This window comes from Hirundo rustica, chromosome 2 (genome assembly GCF_015227805.2).
Source record: "Hirundo rustica isolate bHirRus1 chromosome 2, bHirRus1.pri.v3, whole genome shotgun sequence".
In the NCBI taxonomy this organism is placed as follows: domain Eukaryota; kingdom Metazoa; phylum Chordata; class Aves; order Passeriformes; family Hirundinidae; genus Hirundo; species Hirundo rustica.
This window is the reverse complement of record NC_053451.1, coordinates 44,296,443-44,315,796: the sequence shown is the minus strand read 5'-3', so window position 1 is coordinate 44,315,796 and position 19,354 is coordinate 44,296,443. Positions and strand designations below refer to the sequence as shown.

The following is a 19,354-nucleotide window of genomic DNA, read 5'->3' as shown; positions in this document are numbered from 1 at the left end:
ATCTGTTTGAGGAGAGGTTCAGAGGTCCATGTGATGGTGGTGTAATATTCCCATAAATTGCGGAGGATTGAAGTTAGGTACTTCAAGAAAAATGTAGAAATACTTTTTCAAGTCCTTAAAGGTGAACAAATGCAATAAAAATATAATTCCCTTAGGAAGTGCATGCTTTTGTTAAGTATGCATTCATGTTTGTTGTTCCAGATATGTTCACTGACTGTACTCTTTATTGGTTTTGATAAACTACTTAATAGATAATTTGCTGTAGAATATTCTTCTATAAATAGTATTTTGAGCTGTGGCAAATATCCTCATAACCCATTAGCAACATTTGTTATCAAAACATCAGTTGCACCCTTGGCAAAGGACAAGTAATGCGCAGTTCTTTAGTGCGTGTTCTTCCCTTTCCTTTGGCCATGTTTAATCATTCTGAAGCAAGGTTGGTGAAATACAGATAGACTCAGCCTGCTGCTGATGCCAAGGACCTGGACAAGCTCAAGAAGTGGGACAATGTGAACCTCAGGAGGTTCAACAAGACCAAGTGCAAGGTGCTGCACCAGGCTTGGGACGTGCCCCAGCGTCAGCACAGGCTGTGGATGAGCAGATGAAGAGCAGCCCTGCGGGAAGGACTTGGGGGTGCTGGTGGGTGAGAGGCTGGACACGAGCTGTCAGTGTGCACTCACAGCCCAGAGAGCCAAACGTGTCCTGGGCTGCATCCGATGGTGGGCAGCAGGGCCAGGGAGGGGATTCTGCCCCTCTGCTCTGCTCTGCTGAGACCCCAGCTGCAGTGCTGCAGCCAGCCCTGGGCTCCCAGCACAGGGAGGGACGCGGTGTTGTTGGAACGGGTGTTGAGGAGGATTACAAAAATGTTCTCAGAACAGAGTGTCCCTCCATATGAGGAAAGGCTGAGAGAGTTGGGGTTGTTCTGCCTGGAGGAGGGAGGAGGAGACTTCATTATGACCTTTCAGTACTTAAAGGTAGCTTATAAGAAAGGTGAGGACAAACATTTTTTCAGGGCCTATTGCAGTACGACAAGGATAATAGTTTTGAACTAAAAGGATATAGATTCAAACTACATATAAGTAAGAAAATTTTTGTGATGCAGGTTCTGAAACTTTAACAATTACCCAGAGAGATGGTAGATGCTCCATCCTTGGAAATGTTCAAGGTCAGGTTGGATGGGCCTCTGGGCAACCTGATATATAGGAAGGTGTCCATGCTTATTGCAGGGGGGTTTGACTAGATGACCTTTAAAGGTCCCTTCCATGCCAAACTATTCTGTGATTCTATTTAATATGCCAACTTGAGATAGTAATTGGCTGAACTAGTGTGAAGAAGAGAGCTGCCGATCAGATTCTGTTACAAAGCTATGGGATCCTGGTGGGAGCAAGTTTGAAAAGCAGGCACTGAATGGACTTCGTGGTACGTGTAGTGGTAGTGTTACAATACTTGCTACAGGAAACCTTTATGCATTTCTCTTGTCACCGTTGCAAGAGCTCCTTCCTGTTTCCGTATTTGTGTGGTAAAGTTGGTTCAGATTAGTGTCTGTCCCCCTGGTTTGTGGTTCAGATAATTTCCTCCGTCACCAGCATCAGGTAAAGAGAATTGCTTCAAAGTAGCCAGATACCCAGCCGAGGTTACGTGAGTGACAGATCATTGCTAAAGTTCCTGGACCTTCTATCTCAGCCCACATTTTCTCAGTTCCCTGCCCTCTTTATGATGTGGAAACTTCCCCTATGACTCTTGTTAATGTAGTTTGCTAGCTTTATTTTACAGACAATGCAGCTGGTACCAGAGGTTTGATTTTTGTTGAGAGGGTGCCCTGTAATCAAGGTCTGAATTAGATAAGTAGACCTTTTGAGGCTCTTTAGGTTTTGACAGAAATAACTTTCATATGTTCCATGCCCAGAAATAAGTGGAAGTGTGAAACAATGTTACAAATTTGTGGAAGCCTGGTATTTGTCTGCCAAAAATCAAAGTTAGTCCAAATTCCTTTAGAAAGAAAATGAACTGTAGTGTTAACTTTGTCTCTTCTTAAATCATTCATATCACAAAAGGTAACATTTTAACATTGCCGACATTTAATTTGCAACTTTCTTATTAGAACTGAATGTGTAAATTTTGATTAGCAGCTGAGTGAGCTATTAATTGGAAGTTCAAAGATAAGCAGAAATGCTGCGGGCTTAAGCAGTTCCTGTAAAGTGTGTAAGTGGCCAGGTACTCTTAATGTCTGTTTGTGCCTATTGCAGGTGTAGAAGCTCTGTACGCTTAGAGCACTCAGATTTTTTGCAGCAGTAGCATCTAGAAGCTGGCAGAATTTAGAGCTGTATTGAGTTTGTATTACAGCTATTACTTTACTGTTTGGGTATTCTAGTTCTTGTGAAGGATAAACTCACAGGTAGTATTTCTTGCATTCGTAGATGACATTTATTTTAAGGATATTTATATGAGAAGTTTCTGCTGCCTGCTGCTGTGATTAGTTTTGAATTTGCTGTGCTTTGTAGATCTTCTGTGATGCTTCTTGTTTTGGCAATGGTGGTGTTATATAACAGAGCACTTTGGCATTTAATAAAATTATTTTTTGGCCTTATTCTTTGTAACTTTATTACTTGTGACTGCCCTAAAGAAGGCTTCAGTTTTTAAATAGAAAACTGTTTTGAAAAATTAAATTTTTGTATTTAAGGGGCAATCCCTCATGCTTAAACTAGTCCAGCTGACAGTGAGTTAGACCCTACCTATAACGTTTTTTTTTTTCTTCTCTTGAAATGGACAGACTGAGAGAATCTGCAGAAAATGTCTTTACCCTCTATTTTTAATTTTTTTTTCAATAAAACTAAACTATCTTTAACTCCAAAGATAAAGAACTCTTATTCTTTATCAGTGTTTGCACACACAGTAAAATTGGCTAAGCCCCCTCTATCATTCTTGTTTGGATGTCTATAACCTAGAGGTCCTCAGACTCCTGCTATTCCTGTTTTGTGTATCCCCCTCGTGTTTACCTTGACACTGAAGGGAGCAGTGATCAAGCTTCATCTGTTGCATGAGAACAAACTGCTCTGCAGTTTTCTTTTCCTCACCTTAGATCTCACTTTCATGTTTCATCTTGTCTTCTTTTCCAGATAGTCACTTCTCAGAGTATTCCACCTGGTGGCAAAATTAGGGAAATAGTTAATGGAATGGTTTGCGCATGGATAGATCAAGTAGTGTAAGAACATGTAATACAAGTCATAATTTATTTGTGTTCCCTTTTATACAGTAGAGAGAAATTGGAATGTATCTCTGTGAGTTTGGGGTTTTTTTGCATTTATAGGAAGGTATATTTGATCTTTTTGCGCTTTATATTCCTGTGCACTAAAGATGAATGAAATGTGATACCCTGGCAGTAGGAGTGAAGGACTATTCTAACACTGAGAAGACAGTACTGTGTGTTTAATACTTTGTTTTGTTTCATGAAAATTCTCACTTCTGTATGTACCAGCTGAAGGGAAATTTGGAAAAACTGTTGTGCTTCCAATTATCTCCTGCAATATTTGGCTTCTTGTTTTATGCCAAATAAAGCCAGTGGTTATCGGGAATCATCTGGAAAGTCGTCCTCAGGAGAAGGAGGCTCATTGAATGCTGGCGATTTTTTAGTCTTGTAGTACGGGAGTTGAAGGAGGTTGGCACTAAGGAGAGCTAACTTCTGTAGTTTTTCTTTCCATTGATGAAAACCTGCTTCTAGTCGGTCCTGAGATGGACAAATTCTAGTCCTAAATACTTTGACCACCAAACTGCTTGATTTTAGAAATGGCAAGCAGGAGGCTTGTCTTTTTATATCGCTAGGTATAAATACATCAAAATGATACATAGGTGACCAAGAACTTTTGCATGCATTTGGGAAGCCCTCTGAAAGGTGGTGCCCAGCAGCTGAATGTCCCAATGTTCTTCAGCTGTAATGATGTCAGCTTTCCCATTAAATTAATTTTGAGCTTTGTTCTCTAATTTAACCTTCCAACCTACTGGTAAATAGTAACCTGATTATGCCTTTACACTAAATAAAGATGAGATTTTTCTCAGATGGAAATTTTCTGGTTTTCTTACTGATATGTTCTGTGTGTACACAAGACCATTAAAACTGTTGAACTTATTGCTTCTTACAGGCTATAGAAGTATTACACTGTTACAGTATGATTTAAATATTTCCTTATGTTCTGTAGATCAATGTCAGAGTAACCACAATGGATGCAGAGTTGGAATTTGCCATCCAGCCCAATACAACAGGCAAGCAGCTCTTTGATCAGGTAACTTGCATGAACATACAGTCTCTATGTATATATGAGTACAAGCATATAAGGGTATTGTGGTTATTAAGGTATAGTCTGAAAAAGTGCTAGTGTTCTCATGTACAGATTGTTTTTCCTTACGTTATCTAAACTATGCTCTGAGTTAGTGTGAATTTCCTCATTACTTCTCATGGAAAATATTGAATTCAAAGACAACTCTATAAATATATTACCATGAGGTGTCAGATAAATTGTATATGGAACTGCTTTGAAATTAATTGTGGGGTTTATGTCTAATAATATTATAGTTGCTACTGTAATATAGTTGTTAGAACTGCATATTTTAGGAACATGTATGTAACCGTTCATTAATGAAAGCTAACACAATTGCTTTCCAGCAATAGGTGCTGTAAGATGGTTTTTCACTTCCCAAATGTTAGAACGAAATACTGTTGTCCTATGAACCAGTTTGGAATTTTATTAAAAAAAAAGGAAAAGAAAAAAGAATAGTTGAAAATGATGACCTTAACATGCTTATGGATTGCATTACCATCAGAACTATCAGAACTGCACACTTGCACTTGATGGTGTGTGTTGTGCATCAGTCAAATGGACAAGTGAATGATTTCTTAAACAGGATTGTTCTTGCACTCATGAGATGTTAGTCATCAGAATCTTGAAAAAAGTTTTTGACCTGTGTTGTAGGGTGCTGTAAGAAACCTTTAGAATCTTGTCAATGTGTTGTGTTGTTTGCCAACAAAATACCAATAAATACATTCTATTATCTAGATCCAAGATGTATGCCTTTATTTAGGAAATATGTAAATATCTGAAATTCCTCTTCAAAAGTAGTTAAGGTAGATCAGCAATTATGTCTAGAAGTTGTTTATGTCCATTCCACTCTAGATGCTTGAAGTATGTAATGATGAGTACTAAGAGAAAGTAACACATCAAAAAAGTTCTTTAAATTTTTAGTTGACCTTTTAGAGTCAACTAAATGTCTGGTTATACAAATTTTTTTTGTTTGTTGTTTTAATACTGAACTTTAGGATAAATAAAATTGCCTTTGCAGTTTTTGTTGAAATTACTGACTCTTAACACTGCCTGCCCTTTTCTCTAACATCAGTACCAGTATATCTTCAGCCCTTATAAAGGAATAAACTTCATGACTCTTAAAAAGACTTCTTGAAAAAAGAGGCTGTCTTGCTTTTTGTCTAGCCGTCATCATCATCATTGAATAAAAGTATGCTATTCTGTGGCATAGGAGGCTCAAGCTGTTACTTGTCTTCTGCCTTTGCTATCTTCTGCCATGCACTGTTGGGTGGGGTGACATTCTGCTGTGTAATGTCTTGTGCCCAGGTAATCAGGCTCATCCAAATTGGGGCATTTGCAAACAGGGAACAAAGATACAGTTCTAAATTTGTTGTCATGCTCTCTTCTTTGTTCCTCAATTCTGTGTGTGGTGTTTGACATCTCACCAACTCTTACTTCTGGAGCTTTAAGTTGAAAAAAAATTTAGGTCAAGAAAAATCAACCAGAATAGTTTTTTGTGAGAAACATATTTAGCTTGATCTTAAATTCATGTGTGAGTTCCACAGTGTAATATCAAGAGCTGAACTGTATTGTGAAACCAGCGTGAAGTTTTCAGACAAAAAGTTAGCTGTTTCTCTATAGAAAGGAAATTGAATAGCGCTGTTACTGGAAGGATTGGCTTTCAAGGTCTATGCAGAAGTGGTGAACATGACAAGCAGGTTGGTTATTGTTTGCTGAAAATAAACTCTCCATAAATTCAGCTGTTATCTAGTGCTCCTCTACATTTTTGGTGAGCAATCTTTCAACCTTCCACCAGCCAGTGTTCTTTCAAGCCTTTAATTGGCATTTTCTGGAGTTGTTGATTTGTTTCCCATTCCATATGTGCGTTCTCATCATCGTCATCTCCTAGCAGACAAGAATTCAGCATTTGAAATTTGGCTTTCTCTTTTCCATTGTCAAACCCAGTAAACTTCTTCTTTATTGCACTTTTTTTATTTTTTATTTTTATTTCTTGCATTTCAGAAGGTGTTCTATCATACTTACCATTGCTCTCTCTGTCTATCCTATCAAGAGGGCATCTATCCTTCTGTAGGCAACCAGTTAAGCATCTACAGCTTTCCCGGGACAGGAAGAGCCCTGTGAGGGATATGTTTCCACACACTGGTGGTAATCATGGGGGAGTTGTTTTGTTTTGTTAGCACTGTGTGTTAGTAGTTTTTGGTTCACTGCAGCTTCAGAAGGAATGTGAGGGTTGCCTCCTTTATTTCGAGTTGTACCCCACAGCCCTTTCCAGGTGTCTCCAAAGCCTTCTGTACAGTCTTGTGGAAGGTGACTGTGTGAAATCCTTGTTAGGTGGTCTTTATGTGGATGTTGTGATTTGCTCAGATACACATTGTTCAGGTTGCTTTTCTTCTCCAAGAAGTTTTTATTGCCTATTAATACTCAAGCTGTAGAATGCGATGGTGCATAAATCTGTTTTACAGATTTTTTACGCTTGCCTGAAGCTACTTAATAGAAGTTTTGAGCCAGAATCAAACTCCTAAATTTTTCATTCTCTACTTACTTTTCATATCGTGCTACTGCAGTGCATGGTGCATGTATTGTCTCGGTACAAAGTTTCAGAAAGGTTGTTTCTCTTTCCTTCCAGCTGAGAGGCAGTGTAGACAATGCTTTTTCCTTATTTGTGGATTCTGCTGGTTTTAGTGTTGATTTTGCAGACTTGTGTAGCTCTGCATTGCTGTACCTAGGTTGTCTGTATTTAAATCAAGTGCATCTCATGGGCCATAGTTAGTGGGTTGAGAGCAAAATGTTTTGATGTGAGCATAAGCACTTGTCTCCTTATGCCTTACGGGCAGAGCTGTTGAGCACCTGCAGTTCTTCTCAGCTCAGAGAGCTGATAAGGTACAAGGGCTCAGCTTGGACAGCTGCTAAGTAAAGAGCGTTCTCAGTCATATGATAAAGCCATAAGAAGTTTGATTGGCATTATATAGAAGATCTGTGCCAAAAGAAACAGCAGGTCTGAAATTCCTGAGTTGGGGCACCAAATTTAATGCTGCTTGGGACCATACTAGTAGCATACACCTGTTCTTAGCATTTCTTATGATGTAAAGTAAATGATGTGGGAATTCTAGAGGAAATAACATGCTCACTCAAGGCATCAGTCAGGTTGGATCCACAAACGTTGTCCATTTTGTGCTTTGGAGTTTGAGGGTGAAATGATGAAAGTAGGAAAAGAGGTACACACTCAAATGGTTGTTAAGTGATTATACAAATATGCAAGGCAGCAGAAGTAAGTTTGCATAGTTATCTTATGACGTTTTCTAATTTTTCAAAATCTTAATTTTGCAACCCGATAGTACTACTTTAAAATGGAGGAGGATCTATGTGTAAAATTCTATTTGCTTCACATACATCTGAAATGCTTCCATAAAACAGCCTTCAGTAAAGCAGCTTGGCACCATGGTCCAACCTGAGGACATATGTAAGTACTACCATACGTGATCTATGGAGCCAGAGTTTACAGTCATTTAATAATCTTTGCTGGACCTTTGTGATTACTTGCTTATTAAATCCACATATGCTTTTGCTGTGCAAAAGACTTGTAAAATAATTCCACAGTTTTGTTTGCTTTGAGCCTGCTATGTCATGATTTCTGTTGATTCTTTTAAATTCTTACATTATAAGGAATAATGAACAATCATTCCCTATTTTCCTTCTACATGCCATGCAAATTTTATAGATCTGTATCATGTCTTTCCTTATTTCTCTGTCAGTAGCCCTAGTTCTTGTCATAGCTATGCAGAAAATGTTCCAAGTCATTGATCATTCTTTTCAAGATTTCTGAAACATTTCCAGTGCTGCAGCATCCTTTTTTATAAGCTGATGTTGCCAGTCCTTATGTAGAATTAGAGATTTGTGAATACTATACATGTGTATAGTAATGTAATAGCTTTCTTGCTTTTTTGCTTTACAACTGCAACTTTGTTCACATAATTTAAATTGATGTCTTTTATGTACAGTGTTTTGCTTTTATTAAATGTGATCTTTTATTGAGGTTCAATCTTTTTACTGTTATTCACAGATCTTTATGGAAGGTTTGTTACAGCAGATTTTTGTCACCTAAGTTTCATCCTTTTTTGAAGTCCTAGGAGACTTCCTTAGTGGTACACTACAATTCTATTATGAAAACAGCTTGTGTTTTTTGTCTGTCTTTTTAAGCAGTGTATCCATAAAACAACCTTCCGTCTATTCAAGGACGATTTTTCCTCTTTAGTAGCTTTTGGTGATAGACCTGATCTGAAGTCGTACAGGAAGGTCATGTATGCTTAATTAGGTGGATCATCCTTACCCCTTTTATCATTAACTCTTAGAAGATGGCAGAGCTACTTGAAGGAGTCAGTTCATCCTCATTACATCATGCTTGTCCACAAATACTACTCTTTGTTATCATTTCACAGCTGTCTTCTGTTGAAGTGTACTCACTTCTCCATAGCGCTGCAGGTCACTTCCCAGATGTGCTTTGTAACCTCAGGGTCCTGTTACTGCCTTCTGTTCCTCAGGTGCTGATGTACACAGTGAGCTGCACACTCCAGTTGGTAACTTGGAGCATTTGAATTAATTTAGAACTCTGGGGTTCCCTGGATCTGATGTTTTGCTACTGTTTTATCTTCTTTTGTTCTTGTAAGACTTGATTACATTTCATCTTGAAATTGTTTACGTAGCTTTATTAAGCTGCACAATACCAGTTAAAAAAGGGTATTGTAGTGATTACTGATGCTTATGGCTCATTTTTCTTTAGGTGGTGAAAACTGTTGGTCTTCGTGAAGTCTGGTTTTTTGGGCTGCAGTATGTGGACAGCAAAGGCTACTCAACTTGGCTGAAGCTAAATAAAAAGGTAAGTTTCCTCACATTTTGCCAAGTGTAAAGTTTGAATATATTTTATGAGCTTTGCTGATTTATATCTTAAGTGAGGTATAGCTGGCTTCAAATTTAGTTGAAAATTTGCTTTTCATGTGCTTTAAATGACAAAATAGTGTTGTTAGATTAGTTATAAAGAATATGCAAAGCTGCATCAATACTTAATTTGAAGAGCTAGTTTCCAGTACTGTGGAATGCATGCATGCATGCATTAGGAAAACTTGAATTCATATGATTATCCCATTTTCATGTAGCAAAACATAATAGAATTATTGTTTTACAGTTTGGGCGTGTGTATGGGAAGTATTGGAGCTTCAGGAATTTGTATGCATACAGCTATGAATCTTTAAACAAGGCAAAATAATCAGCTTCTAAACTTTAGGTGTCTGATAGATAGATTGTAGGAGAATTCTTTTTTTTTCCCCCCAAACATCATTGAGTACCTTGTATCTCCCAGCTACTGGGAACTGGGTCATTTTACTTCAAATTGTATTTATGAATTTGAGTGGTCACTTCTTATTTAAATACTATCTGTCAGATTATTTGTTAATGTCACTGTTTGGAATGGAGACACATGTTTTATAGTTCACCCTAATCAAGAATACCTTTTTTGTCTTCAGTATTACAAGGCAAATTGGGAGGGTTATAGGAGCAAGTCGCACTGTCTGCACTTATGTAATCTTTGCTTCTCTGTGGTAAATCCAGTGAGTTAAGCCTGCTAGCCACCAAATCTGTCACCTAGAATTTCATATGTGTCTTGTTTCATAACACAATAAACGTGGTAGAGCTACAGATAATTTGTTAACTGTAATGGCTTGTCTCTAGTGGTTGGATTTATTGCATCAGTTGTGAGAAATACCAAAGCACTGCTCTATAAAAACCTTTAGCAAGTTAAGTTTTTGGTACAGTTCAGAAGCAGCTGAGGGCATGCTCATGTTTTAAACTTTGACTAAGATACTTATTTATCTTTCCTTTAAAAAAAACTTGTAACATTTGATTCTGAAATGCATCAAATTAATTGTCTCTCACTTTTAAATTACTATTTACATATTTTCAGTAAATGTAGATAAAATCTGATAAAGAATAGATATGCAAGTAAGATTTTATTATGATGAGCACAACTAATTTTTCACTTGTGAGATGAAATGCTGCTGTCTAAATAAGGCATGACAATAATGAAAAGTGAGCAAAACTTTTAAAACTGACACCTCAAATCTTGAGTATATATACACTTATACTGTCTTAGGTGTTTAAAAAGTTGTATTTATTATATTCACAGTTTTTGAGACTTCCTACAAGTCGAGCAAACAGATACATCATTTCATGTGTGACAACAAGGTTTTAGTGGGACTAATAGTGCACGTAAAACTAATGTGTAATAAAAGTGCTTGAACTGGGATGTATGAGAATTATTTTACAATGAATGTACATTTGAACAATTACTATTTTATGTTTAAATTAGTTTAGTTTTGAATGTTTTTGCTTTGGCCATAATTGGTGCTCCAAGCTGGGCACAAATGAAATCGAATTCTACATAAAAACAAGTATTTGTTGAAGTATGAAGTAGAGGAAGTCTTAAGACCATATCTGATTTCTTTGCAGAAATCACTGTTTTAAAGTTATGCATTCCAGAAAATAATGTGGTTAAAGGAATTAAGGTTTTTGCAGAGGAACAAAGCACATACATTTATTTCAATAGCTGAAAGTTTAAAGAATCCAACTTCACACTCACATTGAAGAAATGTGCTGTAGTTCTTGCTAAAGAACCATCATTAGACCCTAATTTATTACTTCCTGCAAATCATCCTTGGATATAGTTTTGTTCTTTTTAATGTCTATTGCAACTTCTTAGTTTCCAGGTCTTTATTGTACAGCCTAAAAAATTAAAAAAAAAAAAATCTCTTAATGAGCCTTTAAATAGTATTTCAAAATTGTCTGGTTTATTCAAATTGGCGTTCTTGTTTGCGTCATGTGAACCTTTCAGTGAGTTCCACAGTGGGTTTGTCAGGAAGCTCTGGGTCTCAGTGTAGAGGAGCTAAGGAGTTAAGTACTATTAAGTCACATTTAGTTTGTCATTTAGTGCTCTTTTTATTTTTTCCCTTTATTCCTCTCCCTCAGGTAACACAGCAAGATGTACGGAAAGAAAATCCTTTGCAGTTTAAGTTCAGGGCCAAGTTTTTTCCAGAGGATGTATCTGAAGAATTAATTCAGGAAATAACTCAGAGACTTTTCTTCCTGCAAGTCAAAGAGTCAATCTTAAATGATGAAATATATTGCCCACCAGAAACTGCCGTTCTCCTGGCTTCTTATGCTGTCCAGTCCAAGTATGGAGATTACAGTAAGGAGATCCATAAACTGGGCTACCTAGCCAATGACAGGCTTCTCCCCCAGCGGTGAGTGAGATAGATTTTGCACCAAATGCTAAACATAAACTTAACTATAGCACATTTTATATAAATAAAATATTAAGCAATAGCATGCATTTAATGGTGGCTTTCTTAGAGTTCCTCTTTTTGCTAATATAATTTAGAAATCCTAATTTAGACTTTAAATAACAAAGAAGCATCACAGCCACAGGTCACTTGAGATGTATTTCCTGTCCGCAAACACCTGCACAAATTTAGTTGAACACATTTCCAAAGTGATCCAAAATCATGTTCCTGCTAAATTAAAATCAAAATACTCCAATGTAGAAGTAACTAAAATTCATTTGATACTCTCTCCTTTTCTTCAGTTTTCATGTTTTTGTACACTTAAATAATAATTTCCTGAAAGTAAGTGAAAGCAAATAAAATATATTGCATTAAAAATAAAATTTTTGCTTGAATACAACACAAATTCATGTACTTAAAGATGTTCTTTTCAGTAGACAAATGCTCACATGATTTTTTAATTGTCCTTTAAAGGAGTTTCTCCAGAAAAGCCTGTAATGCTGGGTGCAGGGAATGAAAGCATAATAAAGTTATCATGTGCACTTGATTTCTTACTGCAGTACTACACTGAAAGTTCTAGTAGGCCAAAATATAATTTCATCATTGCTGCCTCTTGTAGATTAAGCATCGAATAGCCTTCTTGAAGCCGCTTCCCTATTGATTTTATTCATAAAGAAAAAACAAACAAACAACCCCCCCATAAGGAACCTCTCAACAAGGTTGTCTGCTAACTTGTTGTGATGTTTTATGTTTTCTTTCAATGACAGCAGAATGAAAGCTCGAGTATATCTTTGCACACACAGGGATTAATTTGCAGCATTTTTGCCAGAGGATTCTGTAGCTGTGCATTTTCAGCTGTTGTAAACATTACATTTTATGACTTAGCTGAGGTATGCGATGGTGTGACTTTTCTATTACAAGGAATATAGAATACCAAGAAAAAGGACGTGCCTTTCACACTATTTAGAAGGAATTTTGTTGAAATACAAAGTTTCTGTTTCTATGCTGAAAATATGAGCAGTATATAGGAAATTATCTTTTACATTTGTTCACTTAAAGCATATGTTGTGCTGTGCAACAAAAGAGGTTAAGTTTGTTGTGAGTGTCATTTAATAGCAACAATTTCTATTCACAGCGTGTTAGAGCAGCACAAACTGACAAAAGAACAGTGGGAAGAAAGAATACAGAACTGGCATGAAGAGCATAGGGGAATGTTAAGGTAATTATGTAAAAAATGTTCACACCACCTTTCATTATTATTGGGATATATTGTGGGAGGTATTTGTTTGAAAAGTGGCTTTCTTTTATTCTTTCCAGGGTAGGTAGTTATGAAAGACTTCTGTGAGAGTTAAGTTTCCAGTTAGGTTGTTGGTTTACCTACATGATTTCTGGTAAGGCTGTCAACTGCCTTTGTCCACAGTTGCCTGCCTCTAAAATGCATTTAGTATTTTCTTAGCTCATGGGGCAGAAAAACAAAGTGCAATGATTGGATTCTACTTGGATATTAAGGTGTAGAGCTCTAAAAGTATCTGAGTCAAACTATTTTAGAGAGAGATTTAATTAATAACTAAATTCTACCCCAGCTGTTTTCTCTGCAGTTCCCTTATTTTTACAACATATTTATGATTTGTTGTTTAAACTATACCATTTTTCTTCTTCATCAGGGAAGATTCTATGATGGAATACCTTAAGATAGCACAAGACTTGGAAATGTATGGAGTCAACTATTTTGAAATAAAGAATAAAAAAGGAACTGAATTGTGGCTAGGAGTTGATGCTTTGGGTCTGAATATTTATGAGCACGATGATAAGTAAGTGGGAAATACTCATTTTGCAGTTCTGTCCTAGGAGTTGCCATCTGAGATTGTACAACCCCCACCTTACTGTGTGTTCAGTAAGATCTGGCAAAACAGGTTCTCCTTCTAATCTATGTAAGAGATAGCAAAAAAGAGAGAGATGTTAACTGCCAGAATGTTTGAATTTTAAAGATGAGGGATGCAAAAGAAGGGAAAGGAAGAGCAGTTCTACAGAAGTTTAAATTTACATTGCTTTATATGGATTACTACATCTTTACATGGTTTCTTCCTGTACCTTTTACTCGAAACATTCCCTTCAGTCAGGATGAAAAGGACATTTTAAAGCTGAGCAATGTATTTAATGAGAAACATTTGTAAGAGCCATGACAAGGATTATAGATGTTGTAGCATGAAAAACTTAGATATTTAAAAGTGAAGCTTTTTAGACACCAAAGAAAATAGATCATTCATGTGTCCGGATAAAGGGATCAAATAATTGTTTTATTTGAAGAGGGAAAAGCTGAAATGTAGGAAATATGAAGAATTTGGAAATAGAACAACAGACTTAACTCTTTTCTTTCATTATAAGCACTTGTTAGTAGTATCTGATGTCAACAGGCAGTTCAGTGATTTGAAGTTACACATGATATGTCAAACTCCAGAGGGGAGTGGTCAACTTTAGATGTATATACTATGTAAGAAAATTCTATAAGCCTTAATTGCCATTAGATGGCAATATAACTCCTGAAAGCTGGAAATATTCAAAATGTTCAGATCAGAGCTATGAGGCAATTTTTGGTATTTCCTGTCTCCTGATAGTTAGCAATCAAATACTTAAATATTTTCTGATATTTATAATTTAGATAATATGAATTGAAAAAACTTCTGTGCTGACAGAAAAAATATTTACTGTTAGGCAGTTGATGCATAACATTGTAATAATTTTTGAATTTAATTTATTTTGCATAAGATGCAAGGGAAGTAAATTTAACTTCAATTTCAAAATGTAAGAACATGACTGAGCTAAACAGAAGTACATGATGGCTGAAAGTTACTTTAATTTCAGTATTTGAAATGTCAATTTCTCACACTTAGTTACTCTTTCAAGTGAAAATACAGTTACCAATGCCATATGAGGTATGAGTATGTGATCGTGATGTTTAGCATCTAGGTAATAGTAGTAGAAAAAGTCATAAATCAAAATTCCTTTTGCTACAATGCCGTGTAATTTACTAAATTTATTAAAATGTAATTAATTTGATTGAATATTTGTAAAAAGAAAAATCTACCACAATATGCTGAACTGTTGTTAAAGTTTGCGTTAAAATGTAATATTGGAAATGTAATATTCTAAATGTAGCTAAGTGTAATAGTGAGACTGGTACAGATATAAGCCTTATTAAATTAATATATAAAGTGCACATCCTTGTTTCTAATCAGAACTTTTTCTCTTTGGAGGCTGACACCCAAGATTGGTTTTCCTTGGAGTGAAATAAGAAACATCTCTTTTAACGACAAAAAATTTGTCATAAAGCCAATTGACAAAAAGGCCCCTGTAAGTAGTGTGTACAATAGTATCACTTCCTATATGAGAGGATTTGAGCCTGCAGGGACTTGCTCTGGCATTAAGGCATGAGTAAATATTGGTGACATTCATTACTTTTACTGATAGAATAGTCAGTAATCAAAAGGAAATTTTGAAATATGGTGTGTTTATTTTCTCTCTTTTCATTCTGTTTGATACTCCTAAATTGTTGGGGGGGTTTAAGTCAACTAATACTTTGTGATGTGTTCAAAAGACAGCATAAGATGCTAAATTCTCTATCTCTTTCCTCTTCTGTTTTTCTTTTTTCTTTCTTTCTTTTTTTTATTACAGCAGCACATTTCATGAGACTTTCTAGGTCAAATGACTTCAGAATAGAGAATAGTCTCATTTTTTAAAATTTTAAATAATTTTATATAAACCAGCTAATTTCTGGAGTATTCCAGGTGCAATTTGGAATTTATCTTAAAGTTTCTGACAGTAACTAGATTTATAGATTATGGTGTTTCCTTGCTCAAAACATCAAAATACTTTTAAGTTTTCATTTAACCAATCTTAGAATGCAGTAATGTTTTGGATCTTGGCCTAAGTGTATTTTTTTTAGGTTAATGGATATATTGGAATTACTTTTTTCCTAGGATTTTGTTTTTTATGCACCCCGTCTGAGAATTAACAAGCGGATTTTGGCACTGTGTATGGGAAATCATGAATTGTACATGAGGCGGAGGAAACCTGATACAATTGAAGTGCAACAGATGAAGGCCCAAGCTAGAGAAGAGAAACATCAGAAACAATTGGAAAGGTAATTAACAAACTTCCATGAAACAGAAAAAATTTTACCTTTTTAAGAAGTCATAGAATGTCGTATATGTTAGAATTGTAGAAAAGAGAGAACTGCTTTTCTTTCTGCACTGTGTAAGCAGGTTTGTGAATTGGTATGGCTCCCCTGTCATAATATGAAAAGGTATCTTTTTTGAGCTTTCAGCACAGTAATAGTAGCTGTACTGTTGTTCCCCGTTATGTATTTTGTGCAAGTCTTATCTCTCTGTTGCTCAATTCTTGGGGAGTTTTATACTCGACGGGTGAACCCTTAAAGCAAGTTCCGTGAAGAATGTCCTGGCTTACCTTTTGTGTATTTAAAAAATACTGTTGCCATTTCTAGCCCGGATGAACCATTGTGCCTAAAATGCAGATATAATTGTGGATTTACCTGGCTGAACCATAACCAAGGTTGATTATCAGTTCTGTTCATGAATTGTTTTCTTTACAGTGTTTTGAAGCAGAAACTGAATTAGAAGCATTTAGAATTATCCTTCCCTGCTAGCTGAGTAAACTGAAAAATTGGCTACCTGCATCCAAAGAGTAGCAGTGAATATGTTGGAGAGTAAAAAAACCCTTTTTACTATTTTTCTTTCAGGGCACAATTAGAAAATGAGAAGAAAAAAAGGGAGATAGCAGAAAAGGAAAAGGAAAGAATAGAGCGTGAAAAGGAGGAGTTAATGGAGCGCTTAAGACAAATTGAGGAGCAAACAATGAAAGCTCAGAAAGGTGAGATCGTAGATTTCTTAGATTTAGTGATAGTGTTTAGTATAGCTGGGTAGTTCCGTTACACAATTCTGTTTGTATATCAGTGTGTTCTGTTACTTTTTTGGAGGGGGCAAGTTTATTTTACTAACAGTGGTGAGAAATTAGTGGTGTTTTATTTGATATGAGAGATACTCTTTTTCCATGTTTAAACAATGGCGTGCATGCTTTTGTCTGTATCTTTCTATTACAAAACCAATTTCTAATACAGGAAAAGTTTTGATTTAGTAAAAACAAAATTAATGCATATACACAGTTCAACTCAGAATTATGAAATGCTTAAAGTGCTGAATAACTGGAAAATTAGAGAGAAATATTTGAAATACTTTCTCTAGGATTTTGTTGAATTTAGCTTTTAATTTGGAAATTCCTTGTTCCTTCCTCCTTTCCTATTCCCTTGTAAGATTTGAGAAAATCAAAGTCTTGTCCGTCATTAGTGACAAAACACGTAGTTTCACCAATCACAATTCTTTGGGTTTAATCAACCTATAGAGTCCTTGGCCTCCATGACTTCCCAGTCCCTCCTCTCCGTGTTCTTTTTTTTTTTTTCCTTTTTTTTCCTGCTTCAGGTTTGGTTCACATTCGTAAAAGTTTTGTTGCTCCTTTCTTTTCCTAACTCTTGGCTTCAAGCATCATAGAGAGAATCACTGATTAACTCTATGCAAATAAATTACATATGCCTGGCACTGCTCTCCAGCTCTACCCTGCATTTTTCAGTCTTTCAATGCAGAACAGGTTGGACACATACAGACAGGTAACACTCTAACTGTGCCATGGAATTGTTTAGGGACAGCTATTTGGCCCAGGACAAAACAGTGTCAGGGTGATTCCGGAGGTTTGACAATACACATTTTCTCATAACTTTGAGCAATATAGCCTAATTTCTGATGCAATACAAAATGTTCATGTGTCGCTGCTCATTTTAGCCTTCTAGTCACACATGGAAAAGTCTTTTTATAAATGGCATCTCTGTTAGTTTTGTGTTCTCCATCTTGGGAAGATTTGTTTGAGTAGTGTTTTTAAATAGTTTTGTGTTTTATTTAATTTCTAGGTACTGCATTTGTAGAACTCCACATACTTGTGATGCTGTTAATTTAATTTTATAACTGAAGTAGTAGTAGGCCTGGGAAACCAGCTGAAGAATAATGAACGTGAGACCTACTTAAAAGTAGAAATGCAAAGATGAAGCATGTGTCAGCATGCCTGGGGAGGTGCTTTTATAGTACTGAAGCTTATGGTGAAAGCAAGTGGATTGTTGGGAAAAATGAGTGGTTTAGGTTTTCTGGTGAAGGACTGTGATAGCTGTGACTAGCAAAGAACATAGGGGAAATTTTATCATTAGAACTAGCAAAGAGCTTTAGAAAGACTTCTTTTTTCATAGTCAACTAATTTTTCTCATCAGGGAGTATATTTTGTCTGTGTAAACTTTAGTACTCCTAAGATTATTACTTCTTCCTATTTCACTAAGGGTTCTGCCCTTTAGATTTCAGTATTTTCAATATTTTGCTATGCAGGCTCTCAAGAGCTGTTATCTCTCCCTTGATTTAAAATTTTTCTCCACTGATGTACAAAGAATTCTTCTGGCCCTTCCAGTGAGTCTTAAGTCATTTTGCTGGAGGCATGTGCCTAAATTTTCAGCTGCGATTAAGGAATCTGTCAGGCATTTCAGTAAAGAGGAAGAGGTTTTTTGCTTTCTTTAAGAGAGTGATTTGATGTACATAAAATACTCTCATAGTAGGAGCATGTGCATGTACATGTACATGCATTTGGGTGTTTGGTTTTATCAGTGACAAGTGACACTTTTCTGAAGCACTAGGCTGTCAGAAATGTCAGGTGAGATGAAGTATATCCAAAGAATATCTTGAAGTAGGGGAGAAACCAGACATGGAACAGAGCTCTGGGCAACGTGCTCAACCGCTTTTCTTAGCTGGAGGTGGTCTTGTAAATCTTGGTTAATGTCCTAGGTTACTTTCTTTTGGGTGTATTACAGCTGGTATTGGTGATACATGTGAGGAAGAGCTAGGTAGTGATACCTTGTGCAAACATTCCCCTTGGCAGAGCTAGAGGAACAGACTCGGAGAGCTCTGGAACTGGATCAGGAACGGAAGCGTGCAAAAGAGGAAGCAGAGCGCCTGGAAAAAGAGCGTCGAGCAGCTGAAGTAGCCAAAGCTGCTCTAGCCAAGCAGGCAGCTGATCAAATGAAGAACCAGGAGCAGCTAGTAAGAAACTTTTTCTTTTCATCAAAATAGGGTTAAAATTGGAAAAAGCAGTTGAAAATTTAGCCTTTACTCTTGCTTATATCAAGTGAAGAAGTATATTGAAACACAAAAGTACTTGAGATACTTGAGTGTTGTGGGAACTGTTTTAGGAGACTGCATTAGACTTGCCATACTTTGCAAGATAAAAATAAAACTCTGGATCTGTGGGAGATTAAAAGACAACCATCACCTTTCAGACTGGCAACACTCATTACATTCTCTTTCTAATAGTCTCAGGCTTATCCAGCTGAGAACAAGAGTAGCTTCCTTCTGCAGCCCACTGGGAAGCCTGTTTTCCGAGGCAGGTCTGTTCTGAAGCTTGATGGTGGTAGTGGGGAGTTGGTGACACTGGGGTTTGTTGGGGTATTTTTGTTACTTTTTCTCTCCCATTGTCAGTATTTACAGTGTTGTCTCTCATTCTGTGTTAGACTACTTCTAATTCAAGATTTGTGCATAATAATCAAGAAAGGCATGAAAACAGAAGAAATTATTTCTCAACTATAAATGAGCTTTAGATCTTCTGTAAAGTTAG

At 36.4% G+C, this 19,354-nt stretch overlaps 1 protein-coding gene across 2 annotated transcripts in view; it reads left to right on the top strand.

Annotated features, from left to right (window-relative positions):
- Positions 1 to 19,354, top strand: part of RDX (radixin) — a 44,768-nt gene that overhangs the window by 12,773 nt on the left and 12,641 nt on the right. Inside the window, exons 3-11 of one of the 2 annotated variants that reach the window (XM_040053755.2) lie at positions 4,194 to 4,277; positions 9,091 to 9,186; positions 11,328 to 11,602; positions 12,777 to 12,860; positions 13,306 to 13,452; positions 14,896 to 14,992; positions 15,619 to 15,782; positions 16,398 to 16,528; positions 18,623 to 18,783. In XM_040053755.2, coding sequence (XP_039909689.1) covers positions 4,194 to 4,277; positions 9,091 to 9,186; positions 11,328 to 11,602; positions 12,777 to 12,860; positions 13,306 to 13,452; positions 14,896 to 14,992; positions 15,619 to 15,782; positions 16,398 to 16,528; positions 18,623 to 18,783 — 1,239 coding nt within the window. Of the gene's footprint in view, positions 1 to 4,193; positions 4,278 to 9,090; positions 9,187 to 11,327; positions 11,603 to 12,776; positions 12,861 to 13,305; positions 13,453 to 14,895; positions 14,993 to 15,618; positions 15,783 to 16,397; positions 16,529 to 18,622; positions 18,784 to 19,354 lie in introns of those variants that run through there. The other variant, XM_040053766.1, reaches the window with a different exon arrangement.